This window comes from Ammospiza nelsoni, chromosome 17 (genome assembly GCF_027579445.1).
Source record: "Ammospiza nelsoni isolate bAmmNel1 chromosome 17, bAmmNel1.pri, whole genome shotgun sequence".
Classification (NCBI taxonomy): Eukaryota; Metazoa; Chordata; class Aves; order Passeriformes; family Passerellidae; genus Ammospiza; species Ammospiza nelsoni.
In genome coordinates, this window is record NC_080649.1 from 13,903,099 (window position 1) to 13,928,422 (window position 25,324).

General features: G+C 42.4%; 1 protein-coding gene across 4 annotated transcripts in view; it reads right to left on the bottom strand.

Moving 5' to 3' along the window:
* The window catches only part of CREBBP (CREB binding protein), a 96,737-nt gene that overhangs the window by 12,186 nt on the left and 59,227 nt on the right, over positions 1-25,324 (bottom strand). For 2 of the 4 annotated variants that reach the window (XM_059484038.1, XM_059484036.1), the window contains 15 exons: positions 22,897-23,089; positions 22,740-22,793; positions 21,434-21,558; positions 20,715-20,903; positions 18,874-19,293; positions 18,083-18,262; positions 17,669-17,855; positions 13,752-13,870; positions 13,312-13,551; positions 12,759-12,847; positions 7,905-7,985; positions 7,167-7,223; positions 5,911-5,988; positions 5,364-5,431; positions 1,023-1,173 (listed from right to left, as the gene is read on the bottom strand). In XM_059484038.1, the coding sequence (XP_059340021.1) occupies positions 1,023-1,173; positions 5,364-5,431; positions 5,911-5,988; positions 7,167-7,223; positions 7,905-7,985; positions 12,759-12,847; positions 13,312-13,551; positions 13,752-13,870; positions 17,669-17,855; positions 18,083-18,262; positions 18,874-19,293; positions 20,715-20,903; positions 21,434-21,558; positions 22,740-22,793; positions 22,897-23,089 (2,231 nt within the window). The remainder of the gene's footprint in view (positions 1-1,022; positions 1,174-5,363; positions 5,432-5,910; positions 5,989-7,166; positions 7,224-7,904; positions 7,986-12,758; positions 12,848-13,311; positions 13,552-13,751; positions 13,871-17,668; positions 17,856-18,082; positions 18,263-18,873; positions 19,294-20,714; positions 20,904-21,433; positions 21,559-22,739; positions 22,794-22,896; positions 23,090-25,324) is intronic. The other 2 variants (XM_059484037.1, XM_059484039.1) reach the window with 2 other exon arrangements.

Below are 25,324 nucleotides of genomic sequence, written 5' to 3' on the forward strand. Positions count from 1 at the left end.
GTTCAGCCTGGAGAAGAGGAGGCTCAGGGTGACCTCATTGCTCTCTGCACCTTCCTGGAGGGAGGCTGCACACAGGTGGGGTTGGTCTCTGACAGAACCAGAGGACACAGTCTCAAGTTATGGCAGAGAAGGTACAGGTTGGATTTTAGGAAGAAATTTTTCACCAAAAGAATAATAAAGCACTGGAATGCTCTTCCCAGGGAGGTGGTAGAATCACCATCTCTGGATGTGTTTAAAAAAGACTGGACATGGCACTTGGTGCTGTAGTCTGGTTGAGGTGTCAGGGCTTAGGTTGGACTCGATCTCACAGGTCTCTTCCAACCTCATCATTCTGTGATTCTGTGATTTTAGGCAGGAGTTAAATGGGGTCAGATCAGAGCTGGAGTAAAACAGGCAGTCCTGTTCCTGTAAATTCATGGGAAGACTGTTTCCATATAGAACACAGGGCTGAACAGGCCAGCATTGAGTACATGAATATCCTCAGAGACCACAAGCCTTTAAATAGGCTACAGAGCAGAAAATGTGATGCATTAGTATGAAGTGATGTCACATAAACACAGTTTTTATGAATTTAACCCAAAAATACTTCACAGACAAAAGCTTTTAAACTTTTCATTTATAATTTGCTTCATTTAATTTTAAGCTTTTCATTTAATTTGCTTCATTTAAAATGAAGCAAATTAAAAATTACTCCTGAAAGCTGAAGTGTTTCTAAAAACACAACAAAATGAAGGAAGAGTAAGGAGCAGAACTCAGCAACTGTTCCAAACAGATTCTGAAAGCAAAATGTGGTCACTCTCAAGATGGAGTGACACAAAGTCCCAGTATTATAAGCAAGGATGTCCCAAAACCAGTCATTTCCTCTACATTTTTTAACCTTTCATAATCCTAAACATGCCAAATTTCAAAAATGTGCAAAGGCATTAAGGTGCAAATTGGCACAATTTTACAAGAGCCCGCAAGGAGACTTCAAAATAAAATAAATAAAAATTATTGCATTCATTATAATGAAGAGGACTAACCTGGATTTCATTCCTGGTTTAACTTCTACTGTTTTATCTGAGCTTGCTACCACTCTGACAAAGACCTCTCCAGCCTCAGGATGGTTCTGACGCCGCAGGAATTTGTTCACTCTGTCTTCCAAATGGTTCCCTAAACGTGTGGTCTGCAGCCCTGCAAGGCAAGGGGAGAACAAGCAAGCAAATGTTAACCCTGGAGCTGCTCAGCTCAGGCTGTGCTGTGCTCCAGAGCTCCTGCAGCTTCATTCCCTGGAAGGAAATGGTTTTTTCCCCTTTTGTTTTACCTCCATGTGAAAATGGGATGGTTTGATTTATACAGTCAAAATGAAGAGATGCAAAGCCAGAAGTAAACCCCCCCTGCTTTTCTCACCCCACTGCTGCAGCTGAACCCTCTGGAGTGCCACAGTTACCCTGTAAGTGAGCTAACAAAGGCAGCTTTACGTAGCATTTTTCAATTTCAGCCTTATTTTATGAGCCCTGCCAATGTTTTCTCCTCCCAGCCCCACTCTGGCTGGCTGACAGAGATTACATCACTTCACAGATCTGGCTCCATGCCACACCTTTTCAAGCAAGGCAAAGCAAATCAACAGAAATGAAAAGCCTTTTGACTTCAATGGAGATTTCATTGCTTTTGCTTTTCTTTTCAAGAGAGCTTTTGGGCTGCAGTTGCAGCAATCTGCACACCAAGGTTAAATAGTTCCTGCCCAGAGATGGAGGTCCTGGGGAGTTCAAGCCCACAGATTGTCCAGATGCCCTCACTCCATCTTTACATTCACAATTGCCTTTTGTGGGGAGCTGGGTTTGTGGTCTTACAGGATGTGATGGTTTTCAAATAAATCCCCAACAAATTACACAGATCATGATGACTTTGGGTTAAATTAAGAAAGCAGAAGGACCCCACTGTTTTGACTTGAAGATTTATGACTATTTCCCTTATCCTGCTGTACTTATTTCACCAGTCATATTTCTGCTTCACTTTATGGTCAATCTGCTGTCTTTTCTAAAGTAATGGTGTAATCCACAGATGTTCATTTTAATAAAATGCATTTAATTTTTGCTTTCTGTGACTTGATTTTTCAGTTGATGTTTGGCTCCTGACACAAGGCCCTTGGTTCCTCCTTGACTCTGAGACTGCGCACAGAGTTCTGCAATGAAATATATGTGCTAAAAATTACTCTGGGCTCCAATACTGGGGAAAAAACTCACATATATTCAAAGGGCTATTTCACTTTCTAAGGCATTTATACACTTAACATTCTATTTTATAGAATAATGGAATGGTTTGGGTTGGAAGGGCCTTAAAGCTCATCTTGCTCCACCCCTGCCATGGCAGGGACACCTCCCACTGTCCCAGGCTGCTCCCAGCCCTGCCCAGCCTGGCCTTGGGCACTGCCAGGGATGCAGGGGCAGCCACAGCTACTCTGGGCACCCTGTGCCAGGGCCTGCCCACCCTCACAGGGAACAATTCCTCATTCCCAATATCCCATCCATCCCTGCCCTCTGGCAGTTTAATTACAATCAGTTTACAGAAATTGCCAAAGGCAGCAATCTTGATTTACATCTTTTAGCTTGTCCCTTTGTCCAGTGAGATTCTGTGGTCATAACCAGCACAGAACAGTCTAAATATCATTTACCTGGGAGTAATTTTTAATTTAAAAATGCAATTTAAAGGCAGGTTGAAGTAAAAACACCATGTCCTTTACCAATTCCAACACACTGAGCCCTTCCCAGGATCTCCCACTCCAATACTGTATTGGCATTTCCATATGTAATAGCAGGGGGACGACTCTAAAGGAAATTCACAAATACTTTATGAGAGAATTGTTTTGTTCTGTTCATTTCTCTGAAGACAAACAGAAAAAGAAGAAAGGGCTCCATATTTCAGCTGATGAGTGGGAACATTTGCAGAAAGCCACTGGAGTTAACTCTACTGTCTTGTTGTGTTTTCATCTTTTCATCTTCCCAATGCTAAGCAACCAAGGAATATCTTCTTCCTTCCTTATGCATTAAAGCTTGGAAACCAACAAACCCAAAAAGACCAGATGAGGAGATAAAAGCATTAAAATTACATGTACTGTAAGCAAAGGATCTAAAACTTGCATATTTTGATCTCTTAGAATGTGAGTGAAAGTTGTTTTAGAAAGCAGTTGGGTTGTGGTTCTTGGACAGTTCTCACACATGCACCTCTAACAAAAGCTCAAAGCTCAGTGAAAACTGCAGTGCAAACCTGGGAAAGGCACCCAAGCTGCTGAGGAGAAACCCCCAGCACAGGTCAGTGACAGCAGCAATGGCCAGGCCTCTGTTAGTGGTGAGCAACTGGACAGAGAGGAAGAAACTCCAACTCCTTCGTGTGACTCCTTGTCAGCAAAGTGCTTTGGGTGAACTATTTGTCAGGATATCTTTTGTCTTTGAACCTCTCTGCACTGGCTACTGGTGAGGTAATAGTTGTAGATTTTCTTAGCGAAATAAATACTTCAGAAGTTCAGGGTTTTCCAGCAGAACCCAGCTGCACACTGGTTGTATCTGGCAGGCTATCAGTTAAAATAACCAATTTTACTCACTGTCCATTAGGAACATGAATGTTCCGTAAGAGCTGAGGGATGTGCTGTCTTGGTTATCAGCACTTGTGCCATCAGGCTTGAGAGAGTGGAGAAATATTGATGGCAACTTGGGCAGAAAATGTTTTTTTCAAGAAGAAGGAACATGGTAATGTTTCAAACTTTCACTGCTTAAGTTTGTTTTCAGGTCAGCAGCAGGACCAAGGTTTTGATGACAAGAACAGACTTTCCTTTCCCTTCCCCTGCTCTTGCATTCCCACCAGAGCACTTTTGGAGAAAGCTGATCTCCAGAGCTGAGCCCACCAGAGGGTCACAGCTGGCAGCAGCACTCACATCCCCAGGGGAGAGAGACAAGCAGCAGGGAAGGGAGAGGGACAGGGAGGAAAGGAAAACAGCACCATTATTTCCCTGTCCAGAACAGAGTAGTTACCTTGAACTACATGGCTGGTTACTCAAACTTTAACCAGAGCCACAGAACAACTGCAGATATCCAGGGAATCACACACTTATTTTAAGGAAATTTACATCAATATACGCTGTAAAGTCAGCACAGAACAGAAAAGAATCCATTTAAAATGGGTGTCTAACACTACAGTTGGATTTCATCATTTTATTAATGTTCTCCTCCAATCTTAATCTGTCTTTAATGAGACTAATTTGTGCCTCTTTAATAAAATCCTCTGGAGTGCATCAGGTTACTCCAGAGACTGTTCTGATTGCTGGAACCCACCATGCCCCACACAACATCATCATCATCTGCAAATCACCCCCTCCACATCTCCTGTTACACAATCAACCACACATGAAGCTCTCAAGAAGTCACATTTTTAATGCAAACCTTTGCCTTCATCCCAGCTTGTAAGTTTGCAGGCACAACATCACCCAGTAATGTCCAATACTGGGGAAAAACCTCATATACTCAAAGGACTATTTAACTTTCTAAGGGATTTATACACATAAAATTTTATTTTATAGAATCATGGAATGGTTTGGGTTGGAAGGGAGCTTAAAGCTCATCTTGCTCAAGGAAGGATCAAGGAAGGGATGAAATGTCCTTGCAAGTTCCTCTTGTTCAGGTGTCTGAATCACCCTCTTGGTGTCCACACTCACTTTATTTTTCTGCCCTCTGCACTGACTCTGCATTTCCACACCAGCCCCTTCTCCTGCCCCACCTGACCTGCATGAATACAAATGTCCCAGTTGTGCTCCCTGGGAGGATTCTGGAGGCTGAGCTGCATCTCCTGGGCCTCTCTCCAGTGCCCATTTCCACCAGACCATGGAATGGTCCCTGCTAGGAGCACCCAGTGCAAGGAGTGACTCAGTTCTCATCCCATCCCTGTTCTGGAGGCAAGAAAAGCTCTTCCCACACTCTGGAGTCTGGCAGCAGCACCTGAACAGCAGCACAATTGGTTCCTACAGGTTATGGGAAGGGCACAGAGGTGACAATTGTGTCACCACAGCTCCAGCCCTCCATGGAGACCTGGCTGAATGCAGCCACTGAAGCACACACAGCCCTGTGCTCCTTCTATTTGTCCCTTTCTGCTTTTAACACTAGAAAATAATGATAAAGATGTCAAACACACCAAGCAGCAACAAGACTGACCACAAACACACAAACAGCAGGGCTTTCAAATGTTGATTAAAATTCCAACAGCCTCAGGCTGTGCTGCTCCCCATTTTGCAAATGTTCCTGTGCTGTCTGTCATGACAACACAAAGTCTCAATCAAAAACCCATTAGGGGTGGCAGGAAGAAGATGAAGACAAAAACAGGAATACCAAACTCACTTTTAGCACTGAATTTGTTTTCTTTGCGTGTTCTACCAGTTTTCTTCAGACAATTATCACAGACAAACCTATTGAGGAAAAAAAAAAGGCCAAAAATTTAGCATAAACCCATTATTGGTGAGCTTAAACCCAATGTTTGAACATGTAATTTAAATGTCAGAGTACAATATATTTCTCCTTGGCTTTGAACAGCTTATTTCACTCCATTTTTGAGGGATTTAAAGCTGGTTTAACTGTGCCAAGCAGTCACACCTGCATTTGTGTTCTGTGCACACAAACTCCCCTCCAGCCAGCTCCCTTGGTTAAGAGTTAGGAAGAAACCACACAGATCTGTGTGGATGAATATATACATTTTCATCTGAATATACTGAACTAAGACCCCAACCACACAAAAAAGTATTTTATTTAGAAATGCTTTGTCCCTTTGTACCCAGTTCTTTAAAAGGCTGTGCCCACATATAAAAGAACAAAGGCAGAAATTCTTTAATTACATAAACTACATCAGTCTCATTATACAAGGGGTAAAAAACTAACAAACATCTCTTACCCTGAAGGCCAAATAATATCATAATGTAACACACAAATCTGGTGCATCTTCCGACCACATTCTTTGCAGTCAACAAACCTGAAGAGAAAAAAACCAGCAGCAAATTACCTTTGGTGTTAGGTAAGCAATTTTCCAGAATTCAGAATGAAAGAAGGAGTTGCCAATCCTCTGCTAAGAGCTGAATCAATTTCATCAGGTCCAATTTACATCTAAGTTTAAAGAAATACTCAGAATAGATTCAGATGTACATCTATCAATCCATGTGCAAGTTATACATATATTTCTATACCTATATATAAATTGCAGAATGTGCTGGTTTAAAAATCTGAAAGGGACTGTCATGAATAACTTTTTCTGGATATTTTCTATCCTCTTCTAAGCAGAGTCCCAGTTTCACAGAATTCTCAACAATACCTCCACAGATTTAATTCTGAATTGCTGCAACAACCACAAGCTGAATAAATGGTTGCTCAACTTACTGTAAATGTAAGAACTAGTCATTCATGAGCCACCCTGCCAAAAAAACATGTATTAACTTGTCCTTGCCTGCATGGCTCTGCTGTAGTCTTGTATTTATCTTTTGTTTCCTGGTCAAAGAATTGTATGTCAGAATTCTTTTTCTGGATGGGAAAACTGTTAGAGGTTTTGCCAGTCCAGAGTGCAGGGCAGGTTAAGAAGCCAAATGCCCCGGGGTCTGTCCCAGTCCAGCCTTCCAGACTGGGGAGGAGCTCTATTTAAAATTTGCAAAGATAAGCAAAGGAATCAAATTGTGTTGTGTCTCAAACTGCCAGAGAACACGGAGCAGGCTGATAAAATCCCCCTGCAGGGAAAGCAACCCTGTGTTCAGCTGGGCATCCCCTGGGCCTCCCCAGGCTCACACAGGGTGCCCTGGCCTTTGGGTGGGCACAGCACCAGGGGAGAGAAAAATGTGGTTTAGAACCACCAGGGGAAATGCAGAAGTGCCCCAGGACTGCAGCCTGAAAGCTCTGGAGCAGGGAGGGCTCACCCCTGGATTTACCCAAATAACAGAACCAGGAACTGTCTGTGGAACAGGCCCCCATGTTCCTCTGGGGTAGCAATCAGACACTGACTGTGGGTGCTGTGCCATGAATTTTAGGGAATGATTCTGCAGTCTGTTTGGGCAGGGAAGAGGTACAGAAGAGTTCTTAAATCCCTGCCCCATTTCTGCCCTGCTGGCTGAAGGACAAGTGGGAGCACAGAGATTTTGGGAAGGAAAACAACAGCTTGGTACTCACGGCTCTGGATCCAGGGTATCATTTTTCTTCTTTTCAAACTGATCCTTAGAGATGGTTCTAGAGACAAAGAGTTAATATGAAAACTCAGTAGCACCCTCACACCAGAGGCTCACACAATATCATGCTTTGCTGAATTGCAGCAAACCTCAAGTCTGAAGAAAGCACCTCAGTATTTATTTTCTGGTCAGAGCAAGCAATTCAGTTAATTGTATTTTGAGCTACAGAAAATATTTTTCCCATTTCACTTTCTGTGTAAATTAAAAGCAAGAGATATCCAAGTCTACACATAAAATTAAAATCATAAAGAACAAGGGAAGCTACTGTCAGTAAAGCAGCCACCTTCCAAACCAGCTCATAAGCCTCAAATCTGATTTTTCTGGCCAGGTTAGAGGCAAGCCTTTGGTTTTAGAAACATGAGCTGTGCCTCAGAAGGTATCAGAATTAGATGCAGGTTTTGCATTAGAAAAGGTGATGGATTAGTGACATTTATTGACACAGCTTCCACTGCTCTCTTCTAAACACATTACCCAGGGTCTGCACCCTGGGAATGGGCAGCAGTGCTGGGCAGAGTAACAGACCCAGCAGCTCTTAATCCCATCCCTATAAATCTCCTGCTAAGAAGGAATAAAGCATTTCCCCCAGATACCACCCACAGGTTTGGCTTTTACCCCCAAACCAGCACACCCTCCCCCTGCCCCACTCCCAAATTCGGGCTGCAGAGGAAAGGAAGAGACTTACGTTTGAGGCTGGGAAGGGTCATCACCCAGGGTGACATTCTCCCCCTGGATTTCAGTGAAACACTTCTCACAGAAGTGATACCTGTCAGCAAGAAGGCCATATTTGGGTGAGCTGGTCCAGCACAAACACAGCCACCCAAGCACGGAGCCACCAACCAGGGCAGGGCAGATCACCAGGAGCACGACGGAAGGGGGGACGTTGTTGGTTGATTGATGGGTCAGTGTGGACAATGAGGAGGCACAGAGGGAGGGGAGGGCAGGATTAGAGAACAGGGGAGGGAACAAACAGCACAGACGTAAGAGGTAAGACGCAAACACCAAGACAACACAGAGCAGAAAGCCAAGGCAAAGCACAGATTAGCATTCGGTCTCATTTCACACATTGTAACAAGTGCTGGGCCTCGCTGCCCAAAGCTGGGCAGGGTTTGGGCAGGAGCCACCAAGAGCTACCTTTGTACAGGCTTCAAATTTAAGAATTTGGATTTGATTTGCATCGCTCAGGGAAAAAAAAAATTCTCTTTGATTCCAGGCTTGCGACTGATCGAGTTTTCTTTGAGTAAAAAGGAGCCTGTCAACAAGCTTTAAGGATACATTTATTACAGATTTAAGTAATTAGGAAATATGCTGAAAGCATTTACTGATTGTGAGTCAAAACTGCAAAAGCAGATATTGAAAAAAAATCCATAAAAACAATAAATTCAATATTTGATTGTAAGATTAAATGTGACCAATTGCTCAGCTAACATTCTTTCATATAAATGAAACCAAATCCATACTCTAGACAAACATTTAACAGAAATGCAATTATGGGTCAGAGTTTCCAGCCATTTATATAAATAAATACAATATATGTATATATGTGAACAACATGAAATATTGTACATACATACAATATATTTATCAGGTACATTCAGGATGTGAAATTAATTAAGCTTTACAAATTGAACATAAGGCTAGGTACAATTTTTGGTCACCAGACCAAGAGCCAATCCAAGTCATACTCAGCAAAAACAATTCTGCAGTTTACCAAACCAAGCTGAGTAAATTGGAATACAACTCTATGAAAATACAATCTGCATTTGAAAAAATAAAATAACATCAAAGTTACATGGATTTTGTAGGGGGGCGGGGGGTTGGTGGGGTTTTTGTTTTGTTTTGGGTTTTTTTTTGGTTGTTTGTTTCAGATGAACTGGAACCAAAGTTGTCAGGGTCACTAAAATTAAAAAAAAAAAAAAAAAAAAAAGGAGGCTAAATGTTTGGAAAGGATATGAATTCACACATGAACAAAGGTAACAGAGAGGCCACAGCTGTAAAATGCAGGAAGGCCACAAAGGATCATCAAAATAAAGGAGCTTTATGGAGAGTGAGAGAGTGGAAGCAGCGATGGCAGCACAGAACGAGGCAGGTTTAGTACTCAGACACCAGAGCCGTGGGGATGGAGTGTCACAGGCACCAAGGGGACTCAGGGTCACAATGAACCAACAACTCCAGGGTGGAGCCTGAGCAATGGGGCAGCTCTGCCCCCTCAGCCCACCCCGGACACCTCAATGCAATCCCAGAGAGCTCCTGGCCTGGAGACAGCCCTGATGGCATGGGATGGATCAGAATTCCTGCTGGGACACACTGGGGCCATCCTGGCCAGGGGACATGCTCCACCAGCCATCCCTGAAGCCTGGAAGCTGCTGCAGGAGCTGCAGGGGCAGGAGGGGCCCAGCGAGCCCTGGGAAGGGCTGGTTCCAGTTAACCCAATGCCAGTGACACTGCCAGGGAACCCCTGCCAGCCTAACCCCCCTGAAACTGCACCCAGCTCCTCCTAGGGCACTCCCCTGGCACCAAACACATCATCCTCCCAGGGAAAACCAGGCTTTGGGAGCTGAGAATGCAACACAGCAAGGCCAGGGGAAAAACAAATGTATTCCACTAGTTTATCATTGGGCACGATAAATACACTGTGGTTATTAGAGAGGAGGGTTTCAGGAGTGGTTTCAGGGTTTCAGTTTTCAGGAGTGCACAGACACAGCACATCTCATTTCCACTGACTTCCCTTATCCCTCACTACCCATCCCTAAACTGATAACATAGCAGCTAAGAATTTTTTTAAAATCCAAACATAAGAGGTTCAGAGGTTTATATCCTTTCACACATCATCCATTTCTCTTTTCCCTATAATGTACTTCTTTCAATTTTTCTTAAATTAAAACCCCCCACCACTATTCTCCTTACTAACACAGTTGCTCATCATTTCAAGAGTCAGATTGGGAAGGACTGAACATCAGGAGGACCCAAATACAGGAGAGTGAAGGCAGAAAAATCCATAGCCAAGGCTCCTATTAATAATTTGCTACATTTAAACAGTCCCAGAAAATGTTAATTCTGATCCATTTTCAGAATAACTTATGGGCTTTCAAAGCACTCTAAGCTTTAATCCATGATATTAAAATGAGGAAATAAAAACTGAAGTACAGTGAAAATGAATCACCTAAAGATCATGAACATTTGTCCATAAAATAACCAAGGTGAAGCAATAGCTGTAACTTATTATGGATGTGGACCCTCAGAAACAGAGACCTGCCTTTTGCATGTCACCACAAATATTCAGCAAAACCCATAAAAAACACACAATATTGTAGTTACAGCAGCCAGAGAAACCCCAAAGAATGCACTTATTGCAACACATCAAACATGAAAAGCTTTTCAAATGCAGACTGTTCAGGGGACTCCTGTTTATTAAAGAGCAACATTATGGTTCAACAGCAAAGTCCAGAAATGCTCAATCTCACAGGAACAGGTGAATTCCCCACTGTAATTCAGTGCAAAGGCAATTCTAAATTCATAACTGGATGGCAGTATTGACCTGAAACAGCACTTGGTTTTCTCAACTGGATATTCACACATGCAGCACATTTTCTCAACACTTCAACCTGAATTTCTGCCTTATTATGGAATCTGAATGGTTCTATACCAAATAATTACCTTAATGATTGAACTGTAGTGCCTGAGCTCATTTATTCAATGGTGTCTAAATATTCTTAGTTGTAATTTAGTCATGTGATACTCTGGACTTTAAGTGCATACAATTTTGCCTGCTCTGTACATGGAAAATTCAAGAACATCTGACCAACTAAAAGTCTGCTGGAAGCATGGAATTTGTTTTTCACTTGATTACTTGTTTAAGAACATTGAAGATCACTGTCCCAGGAAATTTGAGTGGTTTAGAGCTGATGAACAGGGGCTTTCTATGCAAAATGGACTATTATTTAACAATACGGTGATTATGTTTAGAAATATCTTTTTGAAAGCCTTAATCATTCATCACTGCATTTAGTGGGCCTGAAACAGAAAACCTCACACTCCTCCTGAACTCAACCCTACCCCAAACCACAAACCCTTACCCCCTTCTCAAGGCAACTGGATGAGCAGAAAAATAAGACTTAAATGGACTTTCATGTTTATAATGAGCAGAAAAGGGGAATTTTACAGCCCCCAGTGCAGAGGAACCCTCTGCTCCACTCACCCTGGACTTCTTGCTACTAACCAACCTTTCCTTCCATGGAATAATCCAAAGGATTTAACACAAACTTAAACTGGGAAGGCAATTTTGAAAGAAGAATGAGCCCTTCAATTTGAAGTTACTACTCTTTCCAAATACAGAATGCATAACATGAAAAGTATTTTAAATTTTACCAGCATTTAAGGGTATGGGTTATTTTTCCCCAATGCCAGTACTGAAGTGTCTCTTTAAATACATTTTAATTGCTTTATTTCTCTTTAGCCTGACTTTTCAGAGCCCACAGTGGCTGTATAAAACTTTTTATGAGAGCTCATGAATTTATTCCTGCCTGTCAATACTTTCTGCCTCTCAAAGGCCACCCAAGGCCCTCCACACGAGGTGGGATGACATTTTCCTCTCCCATATTGTGCTGCTCCAGAGTGGGGCTCAACAGGCTGAGAGCTTCCCAAGAGCATGTTTGGAGAGAAGAGATGGCCCAAAAATGAAATACAAGTGCTGGAAGTCTGAATTGGTTCTGTGACTTCACAGCTGGCAAGGCTTAGAGGCCACCAAGCCTCTGGAAAGCAATTCATAACTTCCTTTTCCCTATTTAATACAAAGCTTTTGTCTCAGCCCATTTGTATTTTATTTGGGGAGGAAGACACACATCATCTAAGAAATCAAAATTAAAGCCAAGTTTTGAGTTTGCTTTGTGATTTTAACACTGGTGATTTAAGCATTAAATAGAAAATTAATATAACAATTGTTTATTAGTAATAACAGAAACGCCAAGTCCTAATATTAATTTAAAAATGAGAGAAATTTGAATTTTCACAGCTTTTCATGGAGTCTCTGGGCAGTTTTTAATGCTGTTTCCAAGCTGATTTAAATATAATGAAGCACAGACTAGGAAGGGGAAACATAAATCTTGCAATCAATGACTGCACCCTTTACTTGGCAAATTCTGGCACTAACTTGTAAAGAAACCTGCATATTTTCACAATTCTCCTAGAACAAGGTAACAGGATTTCCCAGTGCCTTTCTGCAGTCCTCCTCTCCTCCCTGCAGCAAGCCCTGCTCCTAATTTTATGGCAAACACGGACAACCTGACCTGCACTGAAGCATTTCATGGGGCAGCCTGGCTAAGAGCAAGCACTGAGGAACAGAGTGCCTCACACTGCAGCACAGAGAAACAAAGAGTCACCTGCAAAAGGACAGCGTGGAAAGATAAAAAAAGAACTTCTGCCTGACTTGGCTGACAAAGGGAAGGAAAAGTTAAAGATCCTCCTCATCCTCTGTATGTGCAGAGAACTCACAAGAGATCTGACTTCCTGAAAAAGGGAAATCCTGGCTTCAGGGACTTACCTGTTCTGGTAGCTGTAGTAGGCAGCGTCCCGGGGAATGGTGCACAGCTGCTTGCCATAGCAGCACAAGGTCTGGGGAGAGAACTCATACTGCAAAACAAGGGAGAAAAGCAGCTTCACCATGGGGGATTTTGTTCAGCAGGGGTCTACAAAGCAAACTGAGGCTTGTGGGTATCAGAGGACACTGCCACAGCCATCCAGCCATTGTGAATTTACCAGCACTGCCCTCTCAATCTGGTGACAATCATCAACTCTAAAAGCAGCTGGCCCCTTTCACCTCTGCTTTATGGACATGGGAAACCAGGGAATTATTTTAATATTACTTATAACTAAAGAAGATGTCCTCTGAGGGAGAAAAACACAACAATAACAACAGAAGGGCAGAGCTGCTATTGACCTTTTTAGCCCTGAACATATTTATAACAAAACCAAACTTCCTACAACCCTTCCATTCAGCATTTCTACTTCAAAAACAAAGTCCCCAAGCTGAAGCTTTGTGTGCTGACTGCAGCTGGGCTGTTGGGAAGAACTCCCTGGGACACTGGGACACCCACCTTGCGCCCACAGCAGTAGCCCAGGGACTGCATGACTGGGTCAATCTCCTGCTCAAACACCTCTGCCAGCTTAGTGCAAAACTTGTAGACCCTGGAAGTCTTGCGGTTGTAGAGCCAGGCATTGTTGAACATCAGCCACACATCATCCACGTACTGCCAGGGCTCCTGGTACTGCCCCGTGTCCAGCTTGCGCTTGATGGTCGACAGATCCATGGGATTCTTCACAATGTCAAAATAATCCTAGAAAAACACCAAAAAACCTGATTTTTTTAAGGTGAAAACCATGAATTTTTCAATTTTTTTTAGGTTTTTCCAAGATGTTGAAAAAAGGGAAAATATTTACCTGGCAAAGATAAAAAATAGGAGAATATTTAAAAACAAATAAATAAATTTAAAAAGTAGGAGAATATTTTTATAGGGTTTTTTTAACGCCAACTCACCGGAATCCCTAGGAGCTGGGGATCCACAGGCTGTCTGAAGGGGAGGGACTCTGGGTCCTGCCTGTACAAAGCCTCCAGGGTGGGCATGAGAGCCTGGCGCAGCTCCTCGGGCTTGAAAACTGGAAATGGAAGTCAGAAAGGTTAGAAAATTGCCCTCTTTGTTTTCTAATCTCTTGACTCCCCTAAAAAAAAAAACCCAAAGAAATACATTAAGTAAAACTCTGCAAAGGGTTTTCCTGATCAGAGGTAAAACCTCACTTACAAGAGGCAAACACAGCCTTGTATTCACTCAAATCACAGCAGAGATATTCCCAAAATAGGGATATGGGAACAACTCTAGCCCATGATGATACATATTCTGTAGCATTAAAAAAACCCTCAAAACTTACAAAGAATCAAATTAAATCAATTGTTTCAACATGAATGAACCTTTTCTCCTCAAAGGAGTGACTGAACATAATTTTCCCTCCCTTCTAACCTTGCTCACTATTTCCAAGCCAAGATTCCTCCAGCAAAACCCTCTACAGTGGGCAGGGGTGAGGAGCCAGCTCTACAGAGAGTGACCAGATGTCCTGAGAGCTGGCACAGGAATTCTCCTGGCCACGGTGTGCAAACAGTCCTGCTCTGATGGATCCTTAATTGATTTTGAAAGTGTTAATACTTCCAGATTTCTATGCCACCACTTGGCAACAGTGGCATGGCAACAGCCATGATTCTTTCAGGAGTGGCTGACAAGGACAAAAAAAGGCAATACATTTTCTGAAAAATAATGATAACTTGGAAAGCTCTTTGAACATCTCTGCAGTGTAATTACATTTATTTCCTTAGGAACAGTGTCTTTAAATAGGGAAGAATGCCTATCATTGAGAAAAAAAGACAACTAAGGAAAGCAGGATGGCATCTAATATTTATCTACCTGGATGAAATGAGAACAATACCAATAAAATGGAGCAATTAATTCTGCTAAAAGCACTTGAATCAACAGGACTCAGTGACCCCTTTGAGGCTGATCATTGCTTTTCTCACTCAAATGGTATTTTGGTATGATATAAATTGCTTTTTGGGACATCTAGATCAAAATCCATGATTTTAAAGAGTACACACAAAAAAAGGGAAGACAAATTAAGCTGACACTACTCCATTGGTTGTACGATCACTTCAGCTGTTGCCACAATCTCACTCCCAACAAAATGGCAATTCTCTCCCATATTTATCAATTCCATACATGCAGGCACTTTTCCCTACTATAGACTTCCAAAGTTTTATAAACAACTCTTGCACATTATATTATGGGGTCCTCAAAAACAGAAATAAATATTAAATTCCATTAATGAGGAACAGCATTCCCTACTGCTCTGATTCAGATAGTTCATAATGAGATAATCTGAATTATTTAATTTAATGAAATGTAAAGGTCAAAAAGTACCTTTTAATAATCTATTCTGACTACCTGCTTGACACTGCTTTTAGAATTTTCTCCTATAATAACACAGCACTAAGCTACAGAATCCTTCACAGTAAATCCAATCTTATTTTAAACTCAAACTACAGAGACCCAGCTTGACTTTTGCCAAGTTCCTTTTGGCCTAATTATCTTTGCTGATAAAGTTTATAACCCACTTTCATTTTGAAGTTTGAAAAAAAATCAAAATGAAAATCTAGTTGTTATTTCAATTTATTACTTTACCTAAAACCATACAGAAACATTGCCTTCATCTTCAGCTGCTCTGCCTCTAAAGATTATGACTAATACCAGCACATTTGATCATAGCATCTCCCTGTACATGGATTTTACAAGGAAGTTTTGTTTTTCCCACTCTCCTTTTTCCAAAATTAAATGCTCTCAGTTCTCCTCCAGTAGCTTGAAGACCTTTGCAAGGAGCTGGCATCCAGTTATCCCATTTTGTCTTGGATGTGTGGGTGGTAAAAAGAAAATGGGATCTTTGCCTGACTCACGATGACGTATAACCCACCAAAGAACAGTACAATGCTACCTTTCTAAGTTTTTTGCCTTTTTCAAACAAAGGCAAGTCTGCTTATGATTACTAAGGAGAAATTTAATAAAGGAAGATAAGACAATTTCAAAATTACAAGGACAGCACACACAAATACACCTCAAACCCAAGCTCCTGCAAGTTTTCCATTATGATTTACAAAGAAGTGAAGAAATCAGTAAAACTCATCCTCAAGGTCAAACTAAGCTGCCACCTACAAGGAGACTGGAGCTGCCCAAATGAGTATTACAGTGGGTTTTTGAGACTGCAAGGCAGTCTTGCTCACATTAGATTTGCAAAAAAAGCCAAAAAAAGGCTCAGCTTGCTAAATTATAGCACAAAGTCCCCTCAGTGCCTGCTATGTCCCAGCTTACTGTGGGATGACCCTCAGGAATGTGCCTGCATGGGAAGGAGGAAGAATTTCCAATACTTCTGCAACCCATGCAAAACTCCTGATCAGTCTCTTCAGTAGTTTTAAAATATCACCTATCCCTTCAGCACACTTGGCAGTAATTACTCTCCAATACCTCTTGGTTTATTCAGCATTTTAATACCAAAGCTCCATTAATATTGAACAAACTCCTTGGTGAGAAAATGCCACCCTTTAAACTCATGTCTGTGGTTGTACCTGCCCACACAGCACGTGCTTTGCACTACACAGTGACAAAGCTTCCAAGATAAAATTGTGTCACCAAAGGAGGAATTGGAATATGTGGTGACCCAGCCTGAACTGCCTCTGCAGGAACCTTCCCTGTGCAAGCACAGTCCTACCAGGCAGCAGTGACTCCTTCCACTGGGAATATCACTGGCTCAGAAATGCTAATAAGCTTTTTTTTTTCCACTCCCTGTGTTACATTTGGGTTGGAAAAGGCTCTGCCAGGTGGTTCTGCAGTGGGCTGTCGTTTGGGTGCCCCAATCTGCTGCCAGCTGGAAACATCAATCTGCAGGGAAAAGTGTTTTATAGTGTTTTATTACAGAAAGGTTATGCTTAGTAACAAAATGCAACCCAAAGCACAACAAGGAGATGTAGATTTTTTAGACATCTGCAGCATGTTGAAAGGTTCCTTTTGGTTGAAAACTAAAACCTAACCACAGAAAACATCACCTCAATAAAGCAGATGCCAAAAAACAGAGGTCTCAAAACTGCTAAGGTTTTTGAGTCTGAAAACTTATCTTGCAGCCTGCCACAAAGCCTGCACTGCAAGCAGAGAAATATATTTCTGCTTTAATAATCTCATTTATTTCTTACTAACACAAGGCACCCAAACATTTATATAACCTGCAGCACCATGAAGTTCCCTTGAGTACAGATGCAGTCACACCTCAATCTGTGCTGACACTGCAGCTTAATTTAAGAGAGTGCTGAGCAAATGAACACTACACTGAAAACTTTCAAGTCCTGAAAACACAGGACTCTAAAATAAATGTTAAGCCTCTTGCAGCAGTCCAGCCTAGGAGGAACACAGGTTCAGGAGAGGTCAAGTGCCTGATTCTCAGAAAAATGATGACAAAACTCAGGATAAAGGTGGTGTGTGCAGCCTCTTCACAGGAGAAGAAAAGCAATGGATATCCTTGGTTACTGAAAGCACTCTTATCTGCACTGAGCTCTTCTCAAAGAGCACCAAGATGTACAAGGAGGGATTTATGTATTTAATTCCTCCAGCAATCACTGCCTTACTGCCTTGGCCCTTCTGGGCAGGCACTGCTGAGATCAAGGGCACAGTGACTTGCTTTTCTTACCTGATTCATGGAACATTAAAGGAATGCTACTTTCAAAATGAAGTTACAGAGTATTGATCTCCCAGAGCTCCACGTGCTGGAAACACAAGTGTAAAACAAACCTCCCAGCAGGAGCTGAGACTGTGGAAAGCAAATGTTAGTGAAAGCAAAGCACACAGGGGAACTCAGTGCTCACACACATACTTTTCTTGCGGGGCTGAGATGGTGATGTGGATTGTGAAGTGGTTCCATTAGTGCCACTCTCCTCTTCCTCTTTAGCCTCGGTTTTAATTTCAGGCTTCTTTTCTTCAATCTCCATTGGCTCCTGCTTCAGTTCCGTTCCATCTGTTTCCTCTTTTATTTGTGAAGTTCCTTGTAAATCCTCCTCCACCTTAAGAAAGGATGCAACAAGAGGTACTGTTACGTCTACAACCCAAACTTCAGCCATCAAAATATTAGTCTGAGACTGTTGAAGCACTTTCCATCCATGGCTTTCCTCAGGAGTTACTTTGCAGTAACGACCCTCCTCTCGCCCCTTAGCTCACCGAGTCAGACACATCATTAAGTGCTTTTATATCTATCACTGCTTTCAGTTAAGCTGTAGAGAATCTCATTTACCTCAGTCTTAGCTTCCACTTGTGTCTCACTAGTCTCTGGCTCAGTTTCTTCAGTTTTAACTTCTGATTTGCTTTCTAGCATTGGTGCATCTGGTCCTAGTTGCTGGGAATTCGTATCAGCACTAGCAACTGAGGCAGGGGTGGGGACCCTGTTATCAATACTAGCTGCTGCCTGGGATAGCTGTTGTAAAAACAGTACAAAAGAAAGACACTGCATATATAGAAATATTTTCCTTTACTAAAAATGAACAGCACAAAAGAGACATGAGATGATATTCTACAACAGTGCAGAACATGGATACAGGTCACTGTAGCCAAGTTTTGATATTACACATTTAATAACTCTGCTTTACAGAGGAGAAGCCAAGGAAAAATTCTGCCCCAAAAAGGCTTCTTTTACAGAGAAAACACCTGCCCAGTAAAACACTGTACATTCCTTGAAACGTGCATTTGCCCTGGCTGTATCTTAAAAGCAAAAAATCTATGCAAATCTCAAGATCAGAAAAGATTCTGATTATGGCCAAACAGAGCATTAGGCCTTGTTACACCTCATCTTTCTGCACACTGCTGCCAATTTTACTTTGAGCAGTCCGGCCATTCAACCCCCCCTCCTTCACACAATGCTGAGAACATCTGAACACACACATTTAACACGCCTCTAAGCAACCCCCTGGTCTAAAGCAGAAGCTGCTATGGACAGCTATGGTCTCTACACATTGAGGACATGGTGCTACAGACAGGGACACTCGTGGCATGTCACGACACAAGGCACAGGGGCTGGCTGGTACTTACTGGAGTGCCGGGTGGCTGTGCCTGCACAGATGTTGGCTGCTGCTGGGCTGGCTGTGGGGTTGGCACAGACTGGGGCTGGGCAGGGGTCTGTGGCTGCGGTGTCACCTGCGCCTGGGCCGCAGTCTGCCCCGTGGGGGTGCTCTGGGTCTGCGTGGCCGTGGGCACAGAGCCCGGCGTCGGGGTCGGAGTTTGTCCCGAGGACGAGACCGGCGTGGATGGCTGGGTGGGCGCTGCTGGCTGGGGAGGAGTCATTCCCGGGGGGGTGGGGTGCTGCATCGGGGCCATCCCGGCTGCAGAGGACACCGGGGGCGTGCCCTGGTGCAGGGGGGGCTGGCTCACCGGGGGACACGGCAGCTGCCCGCCCTGCGGCCCCAGCATGTTCATGGAGTTGGGAAGAGCAGCACTGGGAACCTGCCCCTGCTGGGGAGAGAGACAGAGTCTTACAGAGCCTGCAATCACATTTATCCCTTCAATCACAGCCCTGAAGCCTTCTCTGACAGGATGCTGCCAGTGCAAGCAGATCAGCCACAAAGGCTGCTGCTGCAAGTGACTGCTCTGATTTCTGTCATCGCTGCCATCAGCTCTCAAGGACCTTTCTCCCAGATCCAGTTGTGCCATGCATGTCCTGCATTAATTCCACTGCCACAGAGAGGGAATCCTCCCAATGCCAGTAACACAGAAACCCACAGGCAGCCTCTAAATCGTGCCATTAGCTGGGCAAAGGTCAGGCTTTGACACAAAATGGTTTTGAGCAAATACCCATTTTTAGGCCAGGACTCTGATGCAGCTCTTCTTTAGAGGGCAGGTCAACACACTTAATGCTGGAGTTGCACAGAGCAAGACTTCAGAAGAATCTTTTTGTTTTCTCTTTAATTCTAATCAAACTGCTCAAGATGCTTCAGAAAACCTGGGATTTGTTTTTCAGAGCAGCAACAATAAAGTACTCTGGATGTACTTAAACCTTTAAGTGATACATTTTACTGAAGACTGCATCAGATGACTGGTGATAAAAAAGAATACTCCATCGTCAAATGTAACTGTTACTCTTAGAAATACAAATCAGTTAATTTCCTGCAGATGAGGTTTCAAATTTAAAATACACTTCTATATTGTCTTTACAGAGGCAGTTTTACAGAAGTAAATGCATTGGGAAAAAAAATGTTCACCACAAAGGCAGTCAAACAACTGAGCCAGGGGCCCATGAAACTGTAGATATTCCAATCCTGAGCATATTCCAAACTTGGCTTGACAGAGCCCTTCATAACCTGATCTAAGTAATCTCTCAGAACTCTGGAGGTTTTAACTAGCCTAAATTACTTGGGCTCTGACTTAAACAACAAGCCTTTCCCTCTGGAAAAGCAGATACTTTGGCATCATAAGCACATCTGCTACTTCACTGACCACTACTGCAACAGAAAAATGTTACAGGAAAAACCTAACAATTTTCTCTCCAGAAGCAAAGAAGTTAAAACAAATTTTAGAAGATCTTGCCCAATCACTTTATTATAATTTTACATTTAAAGTTAGCTACTCCGGTCCACACAGAGACCAAACATATGTTCATAGGCATCCCATAAACTGATTTCTGATATTTCCCCTAAAAATCTCCTCAGCATGCATTTTTAAGGGATTTAAATCAGGACTTGCAGGGCGTTGCGCCCCCATTAACAGATGTCGATAACTTATGTAAGAGCTTCTGAAGAAGGCAGATGTAACCCAGGGTCCCCCAAAATTGAGGTGACTACATCAAAAAATGGATATTGAAATACAAATAAACAAATAAGCAAATAAATCACAGCAAAATAATAAATAGCAAATAAATCTTAGAGAATCCATCTCACCTGTGCCACCCCGGCCTGGGCTGTTGACTGACCCATGCCCACGTTGTTCACATTCATAGCTCCAGTGGATGCTGGGAACTGGTTTTGGGGCAGGAATTGGTTCTGGGTAGGAGCCTGACCCATCATGTTGTTGGAATGAGCTCCCATCATGTTCTGTGGCTGAGGCATTCGGGAAGGAGACATTGCCATCTGAAAATTAACACCCAGATGAACTAATTACCATTTAGTACTATGGAGCAGGACAAAGGAAAAATACACTGAAAACAATCAAAAGATAGGAAAAAAAATAAAAAGGAAAATTGGCTTAATTACACTAACTGGAAGTGGGCATATGCCCATCACTTCAGCATTTGCACCACAGAATTCACTATTTTTAACAGGTAACATTCAGAGTGCTAACTCTGTTTTGTTCCCTGGGTTGACAGAGAGAACCCAGGGAAACTAAAAATATTTTTGTTTTTCTAAAGAATAAAAACATGTTTTCATGTGGGAACAAAGAAGGTTTGTATACTGCAAAGACAGTAGATGCTCTTCCCCAGATTGCTGGGGATTACTGCACCTGTGGCACGGGCGGTGTTTTTGGAACAAGTAAATATTGCAAACAAACACCTCGATAAAGGCCTGTCACATTTGCTGCATTCCCATGAAAGGATCCCACAGTTTGCAGCAGTGCCAGGGGGTGAGGGGTGGGCTGGGGTGGGCAGGGTGTGGGTACGAACCGCGGGCACGGCGCCCATGTTGTTCATCTGCACCGGGTGGTTCATCGGAGACGCCGCCCGCGGTCCCAGCGGTGCTTGGGGCATCTGTACATTCCCTATGGACATGGGGTTAAACTGATTCATTCCTGCAAATGCACCCCCAAAACAACTCATTAGGAACAAGTCAGCACAATTGATGGATCTATATTCTACTAGAAAATTAACAGTTATTATGATTGCAATTCGATCACCCTGTGCTTTATCCTTTAGTTACTTGACTAAACAGACAAATCAAGATGCAAGAAGTGTTTAGAACCATGCTACTTAGGGTGAAATACAATTTTTGGTGTCTTTAAAAAAAATTATATGCAAAATATGAAGAGTAGATGCTGCACGATCTGCAGAGACAGGATGCTATTTATAAATAATACCTTAGGATGGTTTCTTAAAATCAGGCATTTGCTTTGAAACAGCAATGTCTTATTCAGACCTGAAATAAGGTTGTCTTATTCAACCTGAAATGGTTGAAGTAAATATGATAAAAATACATATGGGATGTATGAAGGCAACTCCAAGCCTCAAATCAGGACAAAGTTGGCAAAATGCTTTAACAGGGGTTGTGCTTTTCCTACAAAACATCGAATCCCTCCAAAAAAATTGTCTAAAGCTGTAATTATGGAGCTATACTTGTTATCAACTTGTTCTCCTATTCAAATGAATTTTAAAATTATTTCCCAAGGACATTTCAACAGAAATTTTGACTTAGTACTAACTCTGAACCAAGAAATAAAATAGCTGAGGACACTTTTTTGAAGGAAGTTGAAGCACCTAAAAGAAATGGGTTTGTTTTTTGGGAAAAAACCACCCATGAGCTCACAGCAGCCTCAGTGAGTAATAAAAAGTGTTGTGAACAAGCTCCAAGGCTTTTTTAGATGCACTTTCCAGCAGAAACCAAGAAAGGCTATCATTAGTTACACAGATGTTAGGACTAATGTGCTGTGTTTCCAGCTACAGGTGTATTTTTGGCTAATTAAGTGATGAAAACATGCCAAAATCCTTCTCCCTTTACAGTGCTTTAAATGAGATTATCCACAGTATTCTTGCTTGAGCTGTCCTCTCTTTGGAAGCACTGAATTAATTCCCAATCCCCAGCAAAGTGCTGGATCCATATTGTGAGCACTGCCCTGACACACAGAGCAATGCTGAAAAAAGGCAGCTCCTGTAGTTCCTCCCTCCCAACACCAAAAAACCCCACCATAAGATCACCTTTCCACCCCCAACAATTATTCTGAACCCACAAATTGCAATTAGAGAGGAAAACAGGTACCTTGAGAAACCTGCATACGACTGATAGGCACGGTTGGCATGGACATTGGCCCATCTGCAACACAGCACAAGAAAGGTCAGCAAAACCAGTTCTAAACACAACCTCAGGATTTGCTGGAGTCCAGAGACTCCTGAGAAGCAGCTCCAGCAGCACTTACTGGGTGGCCTGACGGGCTGTGCCTGGCCCATGGCAGCAGCCACCTGGGGAATCCCTGGGGGCTGGGGCCCAGGGGTCTGTAAGGCTGCTTGGTTCCCCAGCATCCCTTGTTTATGGAGACGAGATCTCCTCTTCTCCTCTAGCTCCTTTTGTATCTTATAAATCTTCTCTGCTAATAAATGATAGTATTCATCCTAAAAGGGAAAAACAGAGAATAATCATCAGCAGCAAAACTCATTCAGTCTACCTAAATACTATCATCTGGTTTTGGGTTGGGTTTTTTTTTGTTGTTGTTTTTTAATGTATACACCTGCCTAATTGAAAAAGAAATATTTATTTTCAGAATCCTGTAAATTAAGATAGCCTTTTCTGTTTTAATGCAGAACAGGGAAAAAAAACCTTCCAGAAATTACACTTATTTATGGCTACCCTGCATGCCTACTCTGAGTAAATTAGCAGGCAAAGGAGAAGGCTGGAGGTTCTCTGTTGCTTCAGCAAAACCCAGGAAGCTGTGATTATTTTCTAGGTGTTAATGATTTTTAAATGTTATTTTCATAATGAACATTTCCACTAATTCACAGACAAAAGAAAAAGATATTCCCAACACAGTGTTACACTGAATAAACTTTCAGGAGACAGATGTTAAGCACAGATCAATTTTTACATAAAGAAAAGAGCTGCTCTTTTCCTAAAGAGTCTATCAACAATCATGGCAAGGGATAAACAAAACCAGACAAAACCTCAAAGGAATGGAGAAAATTCAGTGAAAAATAGTTCACATGCAGAGACAAGTAAACACTGTATCTGTACAAGATGAAAAATCCATTTTACTCAACCCACACTGACAACAGATCCAATAAGACAGCCACAGTGCACAGCACATTGACAATTCTGCTTGTCAAGAATTGCTGGACACACATCTGCCAAGTGATTATGCACCTGTTAAAGGCAAAAAAAACCCCACAAACCCTCAAGGCTACATTTTATTTGTGGGGCCACCATGCTCACAGAACCCAGGGTTACACAGAGCACAGAATTTGTTATTCCAGCAGGATTTAAATAATTTCTGAAAACTTAATATGATATATGTATTCCTTAGCAGCCTTGTTAAGGAAGTCCAGTCATGCAATATAAAGCTTTGCTTTTCAGGTCCTTCTCAGACTTCTCTCCTCAGACTTTCTCAAAAATCAGCACAGACACTTTCTGCTGTCCAGTTTAAAAGCTTTACAGCCCCTCCCCTTCTCAAGCCACTTCAGTTGTAAGCTCCTATTTGTAAATTTAATATTGTGCTGCTTTCCCACTGCAAAGCCAGTGTTCACAAGGAGCACAAGTGCAAGAACAGCATTAAACTCCTTACAACGATGCCTCTCACTAATATGTTTTTCAGTGTCAAAGTAGAACAGGAGCTCCTCAAAAGGAAGGATGCAATTCCTCACTGCATCGTTAACACATTCTGAATTGCTGCCTTCTTTCCAAGTACACTGCTTGGAGCCAAATACATTAGATAAATTCCAATAACAGAAACTTCTGGCCAGGAGGCTCTGACAGCTGTTTTGAGGGGTGAGGAGAAGACACTTCTGGGTGTTTGTCTGTCAGAAGGCATTTCATTTTACAATCAGGAGTTTGCTATGCTCATCCTTACTGAGAAGGCATTTAGACAGCGAGGTGTGACCATGAAATCCTCCTTCTATCTAAAATTAGTGTCTAAAGCTGCCAGGGTAACCACGGCTGAGCACACCCAGGTCTTCCTTGTGAACAACCTCTGTGTAGCTACAAGGAGGATACAATGTGGTTACTGAGCAGCACTGTAAGAATGGCCACTGCCTCTCTGCCTCTAGGAAATAAAACCTGCATTTCCATCTCCAGCTCTTCTGGCAGGTGGGCTCAGAGAGGCAGAAATGTCTGACTGGATCATCTGATTATCACCTGAAATGCCACTAACTGCTCTCTTTAACAATGCTCCTCCCTTGTTTAAGAAAGGATATCAAGTTACTGATCAGGTAGGATCTTGCTGGCTGTTACTAGTGGCACTAATATTGTTGTCTTTTCCCAATGAAAACTTCCAGGGACTGGCTCCTTTAGGGTAGAATTACCACCATGTCATATTCTCAGCCTGTCAATCAGCAGGGCTTTGCTCCCTTCAAGTAAGAGATATTTGAGCTGACATCTCTGTGCAGACAGAGCAAAAATTGTGAACTATAACAGCAATTCTGGGTTTATTTTCCATCCACAAAGAAGCCAAACTGACTTCTTATGTCTTAGCCCAACTACTCCTGGTGCTGCAGAGTAAAGGAGAATTAATTCCATCAGTACAGGTGGAAGGTAAGCAGTGGAACAGCACTGGGTCCTAGAGAAAACCTCCAGTGGAAAAGAGGCATTAAGAAAAATTTAAAACTACTGCTTACAGAGACTTTCAAAAAGGGAAGAAG